Source organism: Gobio gobio (genome assembly GCF_949357685.1).
Source record: "Gobio gobio genome assembly, chromosome: 21".
Classification (NCBI taxonomy): domain Eukaryota; kingdom Metazoa; phylum Chordata; class Actinopteri; order Cypriniformes; family Gobionidae; genus Gobio; species Gobio gobio.
Window position 1 is genome coordinate 44,428,697 of NC_137117.1, and position 17,336 is coordinate 44,446,032.

The following is a 17,336-nucleotide window of genomic DNA, read 5'->3' on the forward strand; positions in this document are numbered from 1 at the left end:
AAACATGAAGGATATCGCGAGAAGTTAGTGTGCGTCGGACGCCCCGCCCACCCATAGATATGTTGTAGGTCGTGATGTCCTGTGAGGAAGTCTTTAAATCTTCATATTGCTGGAACTTAATGATATATTTATTTTCCCAAATTCAGCTTTAATGTACGGTGAAAATACATTACTTTTTTATTTCAAGCTCTTACATTTCCCCCCTGTAAGATGGTTAAAATGTTAAATGTAAATAGCTTAATTAAATAAAAAAAGCACTTCTCCAAGGTTTTTTCTAAATCGTGGTGTTTGAGAGGGATGTCCAGTGTCTCCTTATTTGCTCTTAATTGCAGTGCAATTTCTTAATTTACATTTTAAAAGGACTATGCTAATCTAAAAGGAATCATGTTGGAAATGCAGAATTAATCATTAGCCAATTAACTGATGACACTGCTCTCAAATCTCCTTCAATATCCTTCAATCATTTTCTAAAGCTTCTGGTCTAAATCTTAATATTGATCAATGTGAATTATTAAAAGTTGTAGTGTTTCTTCAATCTGTGCAACAAATTTTAATCCGATTTTTGCTAAAAATAAATAAATAAATAAAAAATAATTGTTGGCTTCTAAGGGGGATCTATCTATTAAAGGAAGAGTTTTGCTCATTCACGTCTCTCTTATCTCTTTATGTAGATAAGCCCACATGTAAATTGATTAATAGAGCTCTAACAGATTTTGTCTGGAAAACAAAAGCCATTAGGTATATGAAGAAATACGATATTCGAAATTCTTACAACAAAGGTGGTTTCAATTTTATTGATTTTAGTTCTTCAAATTATACTTTCAAAATAAGCTTTTTCATATATTGGAGGAAAGATTTCTATTGATGTGCAATTACAACATATCAAAAATTCCTATCAAACGTTCAAATTTCCACCAAAAGGTACTTTTGGCTTGGCCTTTAATATACAAACATAATCATAATCATAAAAATTAAAAGATAGCTATAAAGTTAGATCCCTTTATCTTGAAGATATTTCTGTATCTCCTGCAAACTGGAATAATTTATTAAAAATTTTAATTGGAAAAAGATTTGGTCCTTACAACAAAAATATTTTCTCACTAATAAATTAAAAGAAGTGTCAACTCCGGTTGTTTTTAACAGTGCTATATAAATAAAAGAACAAAAAGACCAAGCTGCTTTCATGTGCTCTCTGAGTTTCTTAGGTAAAAATTGCACATGAACGCCCTCCCATTTTGAGCTCGTAATCACGACTTCAGAAGTGGGAAATATCACATTTCCGATTATACCCCCATATTGTGCATTGCAATTTCTCCCCTTCACCTTCTCTTGGTATACCTCTCAAGTCTTTGGCCCAGATCTGATGGTTCAATGGTGTGATCTGATGGTGTGAGGCTTTGAGCACACAGACATTGACAAGCACATCATTCTCTAAAATCTCATTTGATTTTGAAGTACTGATCTGTCAAATGGAATGGCTGGAATAAGCTGTTAATTATAAAGGTGCTTCCCTTTACTTTTGGCCACATTACCTCTAAACCACACCAGACTGCTGTAAGAAAACACAGTAAACGCAGTAAATAAGAGAATTGAAAAATACATTTATTTTGTTTACAAAACACAAAGAAATATTACAATTAAAATAGTCAAGTACGCATAACTTTTACATAACATAAACTATGGAAAACAACAGTGGAGTATTGAATTGTAAAGCAGGTTAGGATGTCCTCTGGCTGCTGGTTTTGGAAAGCAGGTTAGGATGTCCTCTGGCTGCTGGTATTGAATTGTAGAGCAGGTTAGGATGTCCTCTGGCTGCTGGTTTTGAATGGGAAAGCAGGTTAGGATGTCCTCTGGCTGCTGGTTTTGAATGGGAAAGCAGGTTAGGATGTCCTCTGGCTGCTGGTTTCAGTGGTACTGGCGTCTCTGAACTGCTGGGTCCAGCTCTGAGGATCCTGCTCAAACAGCTGCGAGACAACACACTAAACTCAGATTATATGCAGATACATTACTCTAATATACACGTGTTCAAATGAAAGGCATTGCACTCATGAATAAATCATCATGGCAGTTCAACATTGACATGTCAAGAATATGTCAGAGCCATTTATCAGACCCAAACTAAAATAGTTTGAAAGAAGAAAAAAAAAAACGCAAAGCAATGTATTTGTTTATTTGCTAACAGGCAATGATCATGGATTCAAACACATAGGGGTGAAAAAGACTAAAAAGTCGTGGGTCATGGTTTATTAAGTTTAATTTATAAGGCAGAATGGTGATATTAGGGTTAAGTCACTGTAAAATCCAACAGTTGTTCTTACTAAGACTTTTTTAGTAAACTTTACTTAATGTCCAATAATTTGTTGAACTTAAAACAATTAAGTAATCTGAACTATTTGCATGCTATGCCTTCATTACTTAGAAAACTCAAGTAAACCTTACTTGACTGGTTTGAGCACCATTTGGCCAAAGCAAAAAAACAAGCAGGCGGGCGAAGTGTTTTTGAGGTGGTGCAATTTTGTATAGACTTATCACTCATTTCCTCCACTTCTGGTCACCATGATGGAGATCAGTGTTCCCTTTGGTTGGACACTTGGAACTTCATTCATATTATAGTAATTAACTTCCTAATAATGCAGCAATGCAACAAGAAATCATAGTTCTATGATTTCAAAAGAAGGGAAGTAATATATATATATTAATAATATTTGTCAATTAATGATGTATAACATAACTATACTTAATGTCAAATAATGATCTTGTAACATTATTTTTGCTAATATTTATGGCATAACCTTTTAATTGAGTTGATATAATCCCTCTATGTTTGTCACAATATCATTTGACCATGCTTGAGTGTGTCACACACACACTTCAACATTCAGCAGCAAAACACAACAATGGTAACAAGGATTTTTTTATTTTTTTTATTTTTATTATTAATACGACCTTTACTAATTTTACTTGCTGTCATTATTCGGGTTATACTGACAAAAGAAAAATAGTAAAATAAAGCTAAAAATAGTACAACGAAGCAATTAATTTATTCATGCCACAATGCACTCTGGGAGTACACTTCCTCAGATCCCAGATAGAATTAAGTTGACAAAACTTAAACGGTTTAAGTAAGAACAGTGTAATGCAATTAAGTAATGCTTACTTAATTGTTTTTAGTACCTGTAGACTATTGATAAGTAATAAATAAGTGTTGAATGGAGTTCAGTTGTTGCTTTTTGTCTTCACTTATTTTTTTAAGTTCAGCTTACTTGAGAATTTTAAGGCAATCGGTTTCCTAATATTTTCCTAGTAATGTGAGCACTAATAACAAGTTAACATAACTAATAATTTTGAGTTAAGTATACTTCATTAACAAGTTTTCTGTACAAATTTTGTTAAGTTTTGCCGACAAAAAAATAATACTCTGCTTTACTTGAAAATTAAGGCAATCGGTTTCCTCACTTTTTCTAAGTAAAGTCAACTTATTATGTTTTGCAGTGCACATGTATTTAAATGACAATATAATATATTGCTTTAGGGTTAGTAATGATAAATACAGTAAGAATTTGTACTTTGAAAAGCTGTAGTTATATTTAGGATTAAAGGTAAAAGTAATCCATGGGGAAAAAAATCTATATAGATGATTTTTTTTTCTCTATCTATATAGATGATTTAAATCTATATAATTATTTTAGTTTTGTTTTGCTTGTTTTGATCAAAGGTGCACAGAGAGCGCTGTAGATGCACAGCTTGAGAGATGAAAAAGAGAGAGATTGCACACTTACATAAGGCAAGCAAGAAGGTTATAATGGTCACTGTTAAATGGGACTATACAGTGTACCTTATTTTGATAATTAGACAAATTAAATGTGTTAAATCTGATTCTGTTGCATAGAACTGAATGAAGAATATTATATTGATAATTATTTTTAATATAGGCCTATTTTCTGTCAAATTATTGTGCTAATTTAAATAAAATTGTATTGGCTTGTATTTGTTTAATTCAGATTCAGTAAAATTATTGAATTAAATTAATAATAATACAATTATAAAAAAAGAAAAACCGTTTCGGTTTTCGGCCAAGTGAATCCAGAATTTTTATTTCGGTGCATCCTTACCGTTTGGGTTAATGGAAATGACTGTAAAATTACTGGATGTACAGGTAATAAGCTGCCAGTACGTCTTCCGTTATTTTACAGATTTATTTTTTTAAGTGTAAAAAAAGGGTTGAAGCTAAACTGTGCAGGGCTCCAGGAACTGGTGAATTGCACCGCTGATGTAAGAGATATATTACATTACATGGCTAGGTTACACGATTAATATTACATTACACGATTTGAATGCATGACGTGGAGCCAAATTTCTTTCTTCAAAAATGAATGCCCCTCTCAAAAATGATCAACAATAATATTGTGGTCAAATTATAGTGATAAATGCCCCTTTTTTTTACATTTGATCCCGTGCCTATGAGAAACTCTCTGCATGGTGGATGTAACAAGTCAAAATGATCAAACCTCTCCAACAAACTCCAGTATCTTGAGTTTGGACACCTCCTTCTCCGCCCGCAGACCCCATCGGAACTCATATTCCACCGGCTCTGTGTGAGGGATCTTCACATACTCCAAATATCTAAAACAGACACATGAAATGGAAATGAAAACGTTTTGCTAACAGTGCCTTAAAGGGATAGTTCACCCAAAAATGAAATTTCTGTCGTTAATTACTAAAATTGTCCCTCATTTTGTTCCAAACCCATAAGACCTTCGTTCATCTTTAGACCATACAGGAAGATATTTTTGATGAAATCCGAGAGCTCTCTGACCCCTCCATAGACAGCAATTTAATTAACACTTTCAAGATCCAAGTCATTGTTTTTGTTTGTTTTTGCGCACTAAAGTATTCTCGCGGCTTCATAACATTAAGGTTGAACCACTGGAGTCACATGGACTATTTTAACAACCATCCTTTCTGGATCTTGAAAGTGTTCATTAAACAGCTGTCTATGGAGGGGTCAGAGAGCTCTTGGATTTCATCAAAATATCTTCATTTGTGCTCTGAAGATGAACGAAGGTCTTACGGGTTTGGACATGAGGGAATTTACATTTTTGGGTGAACTAACCCTTTAATGTTAAAAGAATCTTCAGCCATTACGTTGTCAGCAAAGGTCTTTAACCATTACCCTCGAGGCGCTATCTAAAGTCGCTCATTTCATTAACAGTCCCAGTGGTATAGAGATCTTTCCAAACAGTTGCTCAATGCTACTATAGTTATAGCTTGAAGTCAAAGAAACTTGTCAGGAGTCCTCTGATGAAGATCATGAATCTTTCTCTGTCTTCATTCTGCTTGACCCCTTCATTTTGTATGGTGTGATATAAACCACCTGTTCATGGTCTGAGGAACAGCAGCTCTGAACACACCGACTCAAACCCACAGCCTCTGATTCAGTACCTGAGCTCATTAATGAGTCTTCATAGTGAGGGCTTGGGTTACACCGCACCATTTAAAGAAAGCCAATCATTTTGTTGCGCACATTCACTTACTTCTGCCGTACAAACTCATCTGTGACCACCTTCTTTACATCACCAAACGCTTCATGCTTCTCCCTGAGGAGACACAAGCATCACAAGTGACTCATTAAAAAAAACTACATTCAATTATTTCGTTAATTATTATTTTATAGGGGTGTAACGATTCGTTTTAACAACGATTCGATTCGTATCCCGATTTGAGGTTGTCGATACGATTCAAGGACGATATTGGTTCATTTAGAACGAAACGATCCGAAACGATTCAGTGACTTGAAATCGATTCAGTAACTTTTTAGCCAAAAATTGTGTGACTGAAATAAATATCTGGATACTGGTCAGTGCAGGTGAAGTTTCCTAGATTCCTGTTGTTTCTTGTAAGGGAATCAGGTATCAATTAATTATGGATATAAACAAACAAGTAAACAACAATTAATGGCAAATGCATTCAAATTTTATTCGAATAAAGTGCAACAGTTTAAGTTGAATTAACAGGAAGTTAACCTTTTCTGCTCTCATTTTCAATATTCAATACATTTTCAATAAAAGCACAGTAAGTGCAACCAACATTTCAACAGTAGGTTAACCTGCTACTTCTGCTTTTGTTTTCCAACATAAAAATATTACAATATTAATATCAAAAATAAAGTGCAACTAACTTCTCTTCAGGTTTAATTAATAGTAGGTTTACCTGCTACTTTTGCTGTTGTGTTTCAACATTAAAATAATATAAATACAATATTAATATCGAAAAATAAAGTGCAACCAACATTTCTTCAGGTTGAATAAACTGGCTGAACCTGCTACTACTCTCAGTTTAATAAACAAACAATGTTTAACAAAAGAGAAAATATAACCAACTACTCTTCAATGACTCTACAGATTTATTTTTCAAAAATATCACCATGATCTGACCGCAGAACTCTTCTCTGTGCGTTCACTATGTCGTAATTTCCTATTATCGATACAATCGATTGAAACGACCTTTTAAAACGATGTTAGATCGATATATGCCGTCCGGAAGGCCAAGTTGCCGAGCACAGATCGATGTAGTTAGATCGTAGGAATATAAATCGATACATCGATGTAGTAGATGAATCGTTACACCCCTATTATTTTAGGATCTTGTCCACAAACCCTGGATCCACCCGGAGCTTCTTGAGTGTATTCCACACCAGATCTACAGCATTCATGGGAAACACATTAGCAAACATCAGAAACGGGTCAGTAATGGTGTCATGTGACTGTGTGAAAGCACTCACTCTCTTTGACGACACCACCCTTCATGAAGACGACACTGAGAATGACAAACAGCAGGCCCTTCTTTGGGTTTTTAGGACGCCTGTGTGGACAGAAGAAACAGTGAATCTCACAAAAACTATTTCAGTCCATCTGTCTGTCTATTATATCCAATACTGCAAGAAGACATTTTCATGGAAACAGAAAGTTCAATAGATTTACATTTACATTTATGCATTTGGCAGACGCTTTTATCCAAAGCGACTTACATTGCATTCAAGCTACACATTTTACATTTTGTCAGTTCTTGCTTTCCCTGGGAATCGAACCCATGACCTTGGCGTTGCTAGCACCACGCTCTACTGTTTGAGCTACAGGAAAGCCTGACCCTACAGGAAAGCAATAGATACAATCTGTTCAGAATCGTCCCATCCGCAAAATGAATATGTCCCGCTCACACGATATGAGTGAAACAGGCCTGAGCGATAGATGAACACCCTTTTAAAGGTACAGTACACTGTTGTTAAACTTAATATTCCGCAATGGTATTGATTTGACTGCACTGACACTATTGGATGAGAACTGAACTGAGCTGATGGGACACTATTTTCTGCAGAGATGCTTGATAGCGGAGTTAAACTCATTTCATATTTGAAAACTTTACACAGTTATTGAAATGAATCAACACTGAACTGATTTCAATTGAATAATGACTGCTGTCTTTTTAGAGCTGCTTCACAGCAGAGCTGAATTCTGTTTGCACAATTGATCATTATTTTACCGTTATCACTGTAAAGCTGCTTTGAAAAAGTCTGTATTGTAGAAAGCGCTATAGCAAAAAAGGTAACTTGACTTAAAGGGTTAGTTAGAAAAAAGGGTTAGTTCACCCAAAAATGTAAATTCTGTCATTAATTCCTCACCCTCATGTGGTTGGACACCCGTCAGACCTCCGTTCATCTTCAGACACAAATGAAGATATTTTAGTGTAAATCTGATGCTCTGAAAGGCCTCCATTGGCTCAATGCACTTTACACTCTCAAGACCCTTAAAAGACACTAAAGACGTCGTTACAAAGTCCATCTCACTACAGTGACTCTACAATAACTTTATGAATCGGCGACAATAGTTTTTGTGCGCAAAAAAACCCTAAATAACGACTTACATAGTGATGACGATTTCAAAACACGGCCTCATGAAGCTTCGAAGCGTTATGAATCAGTGAGTCGATTCAGCAGTTTGAATCGCCAAATTTCAGCAGTTTGACACGCGATCCGAATCATGAATCGACTCACTGATTCATAACGCTTCGAAGCTTCATGAGGCCGTGTTTTGAAATCGTCATCACTATGCAAGTCATTATTTAGGGTTTTTTTTGCGCACCAAAACTATTGTCGCCGATTCATAAAGTTATTGTAGAACCACTGTAGTGAGATGGACTTTGTAACGGCGTCTTTAGTGTCTTTTAAGGGTCTTGAGAGTGAACCGTGCATTGAGCCAATGGAGGCCTTTCAGAGCATCAGATTTACACTAAAATATCTTCATTTGTGTCTGAAGATGAACGGAGGTCTGACGGGTGTCCAACCACATGAGGGAGAGGAATTAAAGGTCCCATGGCATGGCATTTTTCTATTATTTTATAATGTTTCCTGAGCTGTACTTATATTGTTAGTATGACTTTTACATCATAAAATGTCATAATTTAGAAATAAAAGGCATTTTTTCTATACTGCTGTTTGCCCTGTGGCTGAATGCCCTGCTTCAAGAGGCGTGTCTGCTGTGAGACTTCAGTAAAAACACCCACTGTTGTGATTGGCTGACATCTTTGCATTTTATATGAGCGGAGGGGGCGTGGTTTATCGAGGCACGAGCAGGCACGAGTCTGCCAGGGAGACGGATGGACCTGAGTTCACTTCACATCAGTTCTCAGCATGTCTGAACTGTTTTAGTTACAGCATATACTTTAGGTTATTAGTCTATTTCTAGTCGGAGGGACTGTCACTCATGTCAGAAAGTTAGTAACTTTAGTAAATTATGGATCAGCGCTGACTGGAGACGCGAACCGTTTAGAACGATTCAGTCCGATTTGGTGAACTGATTCGGTTCACTAAAAAGAACTGGTTCAAAAGAAAGATCGTTCGCGAACCGGACATCACTAATGTATCAGAGACTGAGCTCAGCGATTGCTAACAAAGTTATTTATAGTAACTACTGAGTTATGAGAGCGCTGTCAGTCAGCGCGAGTTTATTGTGTTTGTATCTGAGAGTTCTGAATAAACACGAGTCCCAGTCACACCGAGTCCGTCTCTTCATCATTATTCTACCAACTTTGTAACACATGCAAAGTACCATTACAGCTGTCGAGATGAACGAGTTAAAAGTAAGTGTTGATAATAGCATTATTTTTAAAATAAAATAAAAGCGTCAGTGACGCGCGTTGAGTACACAGCGCAAACAAAGACACAACAGCAGTAATCGGATGTAATCCAGTTTATTGTGGGGCTAGGCTGGCTAGCCCGGATATGCTCAAGCTTACCCCCCTTCTGCTTAATCTCACGCCGCGTTTGGTGCCTCCGCTGTGGGCCAGATGCTGTACTGGGGGTCGGGGATGTTGAAGGCCGAGCTTCGGCGTGTGTGAGGTTTATCTCTGCTGATGTTGAGCAGAAACTCATGACTGTATGCACATTTTAGAACCGATAGACGCGACGAGGACGTACAAAAACACTGACTCACAAGATATAAAACACGAAAACACCGTTCTGTCGAGAGAGAGAGAAGCCGCATTGTGTGCACGAATAATAAATAATTAGCTACACATCAGAAATCACTGATCACAGATCAGAAGGAACTGAAAAAAGACTTCTGTTTTCATTTGTACATCCAAACACTGAGAAACTGCCAGCGTTCACTCGTTCACAAGCAATGATGCAATGATCTCTCGACGAGCGTTTGCATGGGCGATTCTCTGGGCGGAGGAAAGGGAGGAAACCGTGCCTGCTTGGACGTCAAACCAGGAGACTTCAGGATTGGCTCGTCTGGCCTGTCATTTTCTCAAAGGCAGAGAAAGACAGCCACAACTCGGTTTTACACCGAGCAACATTTCTATCCACTTGGGGACAATATTCAGGCTAGGGGAACTCATATTAATGTTGAAAAACCTCATAAAATGAAAATTTCATGCCATGGGACCTTTAATGACAGAATTTTCATTTTTGGGTGAACTAACCCTTTAAACCCAGACTAGACAAAAGTCATTTGTAAGTAGAATTTAATTATTACAGAAGCACATCAAGTCTTTACTAATTTTGAAAAACAAACATATGGCAATAATAAGGGACTGCTGCAGCAGCTTGAAGTTCAACTAAAAACAGAAACCGCCAATTTGTGAAAACGGTACCGTCATGTGTACAACCTCAGTTCAGTTCAGTCTGTAAGCATGAAGTGTTTCTTTACAAAGTGACATTGCCTGGCATGTTTTTAGTCGTTTTCACGGATCCGTGTGAACGGGAATTGTTTTGACGACTTTGCCATCTGTACGCAAAAAAAAAAGGGAAAAAACTTTTTCGTTTTTAGTACATCGTTGTCATGTAAACGTACTCTTGGATTGAAAATGTTATGTTGCTCAAATTCTGTCATATTATTGACAAATTGGCAGCAGTCCATAAAATCTTCATATTATTGACGCCTTTGAAAGCACTGTTTATTGTTTTATTTTGACAGCACTAATACATACTTGTACATGGAAGTGTGTTATAGTAGTGTTTATTCAAAGTGTGTGTGTGTGTGTGTGTGTGTGTGTGTGTGTGTGTGTGTGTGTGTGTGTGTGTGTGTGTGTGTGTGTGTGTGTGTGTGTGTGTGTGTGTGTGTGTGTGTGTGTGTGTGTGTGTGTGTGTGTGTGTGTGTGTGTGTGTTACTTACATGCTCACAGGCTCTCCATGAATGGGCTCCAGCTTATTGATCAGGATATAAATGTGATTTTTGGGATCAGTCTCCACCAGCTTTAATCCAAACACCTGCATCAAACACATGAGTTCACCTCGGCTCAAATCACACCTATAAAGGCCATTTAGTCAGGTTTCCTCCAGCTGTTGTACCTGCTCAAATGTACGGCAAACTCTGTTGATGATATCTGTATAGAGGTGCTTGTAATCCTTTATCACATGTTTGCCAATGTCTGCAGAAATCAGTCAAAAGACAGGAAACACAAATAAAAATGTATTCAATATAAATACAATCTTTCCATTATGAATAATTATTTCTCTATAAAGCAGTACTATACTGCTCAAAAAAATGAAGGGAACACTTAATCATCACAGTATAACACCAAGTCAATTAAACTTCAGGGACATCAATCTGTCCTATTAGGAAGCATAAGTGATTGTGAATCAGTTTTACCTGCTTTGGTGCAAATAAAAGTGACAACAAGTGCACTGGAGAGGCAGCAGCAAGACAACCCCCAAAAGGGAATGATTTTGCAGGTGGTGGCCATCAGAAATGGTTCATAAATTGTTCGCTCCTTATTCTTCCTGACTGATTTGTCTTTAGTTTTGTGTTTTGTTAGGGGCGGTTCAAGGATTTTAATTTTAGGGGGGGGGGGGGGGGGGCTTAGCCCCCAGTGAGGGTATTTTAGGGTCCAAATTGCGATATTAACTAGTAGCTTACTAACATGCATATCCATAGGATGGCTGTTTATTAATACTAATAAAGCAATACTTATAAAGCTCCCCGAGAAAATGTTTATTTCTCTGATCTACATATGTGCATTTTAAGACGGTCTGAAGGCCAAAACATTGGATAACAATAGCTTGAAAACCATGTCACTGGGCAGTAGATTATTTGTCTCTCTTATGTCCACATCTTCACAATATAAACACATTCATTATGAATCTTATGCCCAATACAGGCTGAAATAGCGGGGGGAAATAGCTGTATTGTATTAATTTACAATACAGATTCATTATTAATCTTATGCCTAATCTGAAGAAAACGGCTTTGCTAATATTTCTTGTTTGTTAATTACATTATGAATCACATTGACCCATTTTCAATTCAAAATGGCGAAATTAGACAAAAGTTTATCCGTTTGTCTTGGTTTAACATTTCTGACTTAAAGAAGCAGCTGTCTTACATTTCTCTCACTTGACGTCGAGTTGCAGCTAAAATTCGCGTTTAGCCTCAGCAGCTTCTGTGAACATAAAGCCCGCCTACTCTGATTTGATTGGTTTTCTCAGATGTTTTGACATTGATGAGAGACCAATGAGGCTCAGATGAACACACACACCTCTTCTTCTGACGTGCATCTGCTCGGCGCCGCTGCGGGTTGAAGAACACGCAGACTAAAAGACGGGACGAAGCCTCCCGCCAGATCCATATGTTTTAAAGGTTAATCACATATTTTTGAATGAAGCCCCCCTAAAAAGGGTCTAGAACCGCCCCTGGTCCTTGCCACTGACTGCGTCCCAATTCGCATACTATCCGTACTAAATAGTATTCGAAAAAAGAATTAGTATGTCCCAAATCTTAGTATGTTGAAAAAAGTATTCCAAAGATTCCCGGATGGTTTACTATTTCCGGTCAGAATCCGAAGTGCAGATCGATGCGCACTCTAACGGCTGATATTACCCACAACCCATTGCGAGATGGACGAGGATTCTATTAGAACTACAAACGCGGATAAAAAGTGTTAAAAAACTACAAACATGACGGTTACGCGAGTCTGACGGTTAAGTGGAGAGGATTAGATAAAGTGGTTTGAGTGAGCAATTATCAGTATTTAACCTGACGAAAAGATATTTATTCAATATTATCCACATTATATTTCTCCTTCAGCAGCATTGAGAACTTTTGTAATGATACGTTTGGCCATTAACTTTGCAAACACATGAGAGGAGTCTCTGCATTAAAGACCCACGAAAGGCAGATCAACGAGCGACTAACGTTACATTTCTCTCCGATACGGTAGGAAATTAAATTGAAAGTGGAGGATTTTAACTGTGACGATGATTGACAGGGCAGTTTAAACGTTGACGGGACGCACGTAACAGAGTCCGTTAAAGATGACGAAGTAGAGAAGCTTCTGCTACACACTCAAAAGTATGTACTTTTTCTTCACAAAAAGAGTACATACTTTTAGGACGTAGTATAAGTAGGCGAATTGGGACGCAGCCACTGTCTGTAGCATGAGGCAGTACCTGCAACCCAATCAGGCACTACCTCACAGGCACAGCCATATGTGCCGTCGCAAGGAGGTTTGGTGTTTATCCCAGCACAGTTTCAAGAGCATGGAGGATATACTGGGAGACAGGCAGAGCTGGACTGGGCTGTAGAAGGGAAGGGCAACAACCCAGCATCAGGACCAGTAATTTTGTGATTTAAGTGTTCCCTTCATTTTGTATATGTGTATGATAGGGATCTAATAAAGTGTAATTCACTGACTGTAGAAGACAAACCTGCTCTTCGAATGGGTACTTTTTTTTGGTCTTTAATCAAGATGAACTGGACCACCTCTGCCACCTTGGGATAAAAGCAGAGAAATATATTAAAATATAACCATTACTGATCAACATTTTGGCTTGCTTAGTTGGGGACACTTGATATTGAGCAAATTACTGATGTGGCTGCACTGACACTATTGGATGAGAACTGAACCAAGCTGATGATGATGCACTGTTTTCTGCAGAGCTGAAGTCATAACTGATGCATTTTACACAGTTATTGAACTGAATCAACACTGAAATGATTTCCACTGAATAATAACGGGTTACTAGTGTTTTTTGTAGAGCTGCTTTACAGCAGGAGTGAATTCGGAAAGCACTTTCCCAAAGATATGCTGTTGCAAAAGGCTCATCATGGCCTTGTTGCCAATTGACCTATCGGTAAGCCCCGCCCCTCAGACGCAGATGAGCCAATAGCAGTTGAGTATCAGTTGCACGGGGGCCGGAACTCGGACATCTGTAGGTTTCAGCGCCATAGAGAAACAGTGGAAAATTGTTAAAGGTCTACATTATCTGTCCTACTAAGGAGGACTCCTATTTTGATGGGTATTATTGTCTACGAGTTAGTGAAAGGAAGAGCTCGCACGCAGTTTATCAGAGTTGTTTTGCAGATACAAAGTTTACCAGTTATTAACTGCACCCCCGAAAAGGCATACGGTCTGTTAGCTGCATGAGTGTTTTTGCTGTGTATGTTAATGGTAATGCAACAGAGAGAGCTAACGTTAGTTTGCGAATGAGACGTGAATGCGCACTTATTCTAACACTTTGTTTGTTCAGCTCTTACAATGATTTTTTGGAGAGAAAAAGGACATAATAAACTTGATAAACCATCAGTTAAGTTTGGCCGTCATTCGGACAGGATAAACGTGTCCAAAAACATCTTGGGATGCGGTTTTCACACTGACAGCTGTCATTGTAAGATATAGCAACTCCGTTTGTTTGTCCGAGTTAGCAACAGTAACTAAGGGGGGCGGGGCTTACCGATAGGTCAATTGGGAAATGGCTTTCTGACAAGAGATCCAGAAACCTGAGGTGAGAGGTTGATCCTCCTCTGTCGAAGTTTGACCCATATGTGACCCGGAGCACAAATCCAGTCATGCGTCTCAAGCCAACAATACATTGAATGGGTCAAAATTGTCCATTTTTCATTTTCCAAGGGATATTAAGATCATGTTCCGTGAAGATATTTTGTAAGTTGCCTACCGTAAATATAAAAACATTTATTATTAGCAGTAATATGCGTTGCTAAGGATTTTCCCAATATTTTTCGCACCCTCAGATTATAGATTTTCAAGTAGTTGTCTCTTAACTTATTCATTCAGCTTTCAGATGATGTACAAATGTCAATTTCAAAATATTGACCCTTATGACTGGTTTTGTGGTCCAGGATCACGTCTGATGCTTGAAATGGAAACTGTAACCATCTCTTCCACAGGACTCAGCTTCAGGAAAGTACTTTCCAAATCTCCCCTTGAGTGATTTCTTCTCGGGGCCTTTATATTACAAAATGTTTGAGTTTAGGATGTTCAGTGTTTATTCAAACTCATGAACTCATGAACTCTGCAACTGCTAATAAACATCTTCATCTACAGGACTGAACCCCGTCAGTACAGACTCTACTTTTACAGAGCACAGATCTTAAATGACCAGACTAACTCTTTCACATGCAGAATATATGATTTAATAAATAAAGGAGTATCATAAATGCCTTCACAGGTACCTTGCGGTCTATCTGGTCCGGTGTGAAGTTCTCTCGGGCTCTCTGGACCTGTGATGATGTGATCTGGCTTAAGGTCGCATCCTCATCATCCTCATTCAGCGGTGCCTGAGAGCGCTGCAGTCCCCACACACACACACACACACACACACACACACACACACACACACACACACACACACACACACACACACACACACACACACAATCATTGACAATGCATTGTAATAACTTATTACCAAAGTAGCTCTCAAAATTAATTTGTAAAATGTACTTTTGTTTCCTCTGCCAATTTGACCTGCACTTTACTATATAAACATCAACACACCTGCTAGAAGTCTCTAGTATTCGCAGTAAGATCTTGATTAGCTGATTCAGGTGTGTTTTATTGGGGTTGGAGCTAAACTCTGTTTACAATGTTCTCTTATACTATCGTATTCATAACCTTAAAACAAGTATATTTAGTTTAACATGTTTGTAAGTGTGTATTTCTTACTCTTTGTGTTTTGTTCTGAGAAGCTGAAACCGCTTTCTTCCTCTGAGACATAATCAATCGATCGATCCCTGAGTAACACACACACACACACACACACACACACACACACACACACACACACACACACACACACACACACACACACACACACACACACACACACACACACACGAAATTAATCAAATAAATAAATCCATGTACCGTTTCTCTCTCATTTCGGATGTTACAGCCGCAATAAACGTTACGATATTAACAACAGATTCAATTAGATAAAACTATTAACATTACGTATGTTTGAGTAAATTATGTAAATAATGATAATGATAATAATACAGGATAAGGTGTTTAAAACTGTTTTCACCTGTCAGTGATGTTTAATTCTCTCTCACAGCAGTTTCCCGGTTGTTTCTTCTTCTCCTGCTGATGGGTGACAGTGAGCTAACAGCGGATCAGCGCCACAGCGCCACCTGCTGGACAACAGCCATATAGACCAGCGCCAGGGAGTTGACTGCGTCCCAATTCGCATACTATCCGTACTAAATAGTATTCGAAAAAAGAATTAGTATGTCCCAAATCTTAGTATGTTGAAAAAAGTATTCCAAAGATTCCCGGATGGTTTACTATTTCCGGTCAGAATCCGAAGTGCAGATCGATGCGCACTCTAACGGCTGATATTACCCACAACCCATTGCGAGATGGACGAGGATTCTATTAGAACTACAAACGCGGATAAAAAGTGCTAAAAAACTACAAACATGACGGTTACGCGAGTCTGACGGTTAAGTGGAGAGGATTAGATAAAGTGGTTTGAGTGAGCAATTATCAGTATTTAACCTGACGAAAAGATATTTATTCAATATTATCCACATTACATTTCTCCTTCAGCAGCATTGAGAACTTTTGTAATGATACGTTTGGCCATTAACTTTGCAAACACATGAGAGGAGTCTCTGCATTAAAGACCCACGAAAGGCAGATCAACGAGCGACTAACGTTACATTTCTCTCCGATACGGTAGGAAATTAAATTGAAAGTGGAGGATTTTAACTGTGACGATGATTGACAGGGCAGTTTAAAGGGTGACGGGACGCACGTAACAGAGTCCGTTAAAGATGACGAAGTAGAGAAGCTTCTGCTACACACTCAAAAGTATGTACTTTTTCTTCACAAAAAGAGTATACTTTTAGGACGTAGTATAAGTAGGCGAATTGGGACGCAGCCCCAGGTTCTGCATCTCATCTGCAGTCTGCATACTATCCATCCTAAATAATAGTGTGTGACGTTAGTAATATTCAATACTATTTAGGGCGGACTGTGGGTAGTATGCACATTGGGATGCAGGCTACGTCGTATGGATATGTGTTTCCGCAATGTAATAATAATAATAAAAAAAACGTAATGTACTTTATCAGTGTTTTTCTTGGGAAAACTTTTACTTCACTGCATTACAAAGCTTTGAAAGCATAATGTCGTCCTTTTTACAGCACTACATTACACGCGCACACACACACACACACACACACACACACACACACACACACACACACACACACACACACACACACACACACACACACACACACACACACACACACACACACACACACACACACACACACACACACATTTTACCTTTAATACTTAAAGCTTAAAACTTTGAATTACGAGTAAAAGTAATAAAGTACTACAGTTTTTATGTAATTAAGTGTTAAATGAAATATGAAACGTAGTGCAGTCAAAAGTACAATATTATGCTTTGGAATGGTGTGAAGTAATATTTATCCTAAGAAAAACACTGTGATAAAGTATAGACGTGTCTGTGTAAAAAAAAATGTTCTTAAGCAGAGTAAAAATACTCATTACTGTCCGGCTCT

General features: G+C 37.9%; 1 protein-coding gene across 1 annotated transcript; it reads right to left on the minus strand.

Annotated features, from left to right (window-relative positions):
* Positions 1-1,582: 1,582 nt before the first annotated feature.
* On the minus strand, positions 1,583-15,946 carry ndnl2 (necdin-like 2). The gene is made up of 11 exons (XM_079802125.1): positions 15,824-15,946; positions 15,463-15,530; positions 14,970-15,083; positions 13,205-13,268; positions 10,850-10,929; positions 10,674-10,768; positions 6,782-6,861; positions 6,657-6,699; positions 5,535-5,597; positions 4,509-4,623; positions 1,583-1,964 (listed from the first exon to the last, which is right to left on the minus strand). The coding sequence occupies exons 2-11, from the start codon at positions 15,511-15,513 to the stop codon at positions 1,881-1,883; spliced, it is 789 nt and encodes a 262-aa protein (XP_079658251.1). The 5' UTR covers positions 15,514-15,530; positions 15,824-15,946; the 3' UTR covers positions 1,583-1,880.
* Between the last annotated feature and the right edge of the window lie 1,390 nt (positions 15,947-17,336).

What these genes read in the sequence shown, in the direction of transcription:
- ndnl2 (XM_079802125.1), bottom strand. Translation starts at nt 15,513, where the DNA reads ATGTCTCAGAGGAAGAAAGCGGTTTCAGCTTCTCAGAACAAAACACAA. An exon ending in TTTGCCGTACATTTGAGCAG is followed by an intron (nt 10,769 to 10,849) that starts GTACAACAGCTG and finishes TGTTTGATGCAG; the next exon opens with GTGTTTGGATTAAAGCTGGT. An exon ending in CATGGAGAGCCTGTGAGCAT is followed by an intron (nt 6,862 to 10,673) that starts GTAAGTAACACA and finishes CTGTCCACACAG; the next exon opens with GCGTCCTAAAAACCCAAAGA.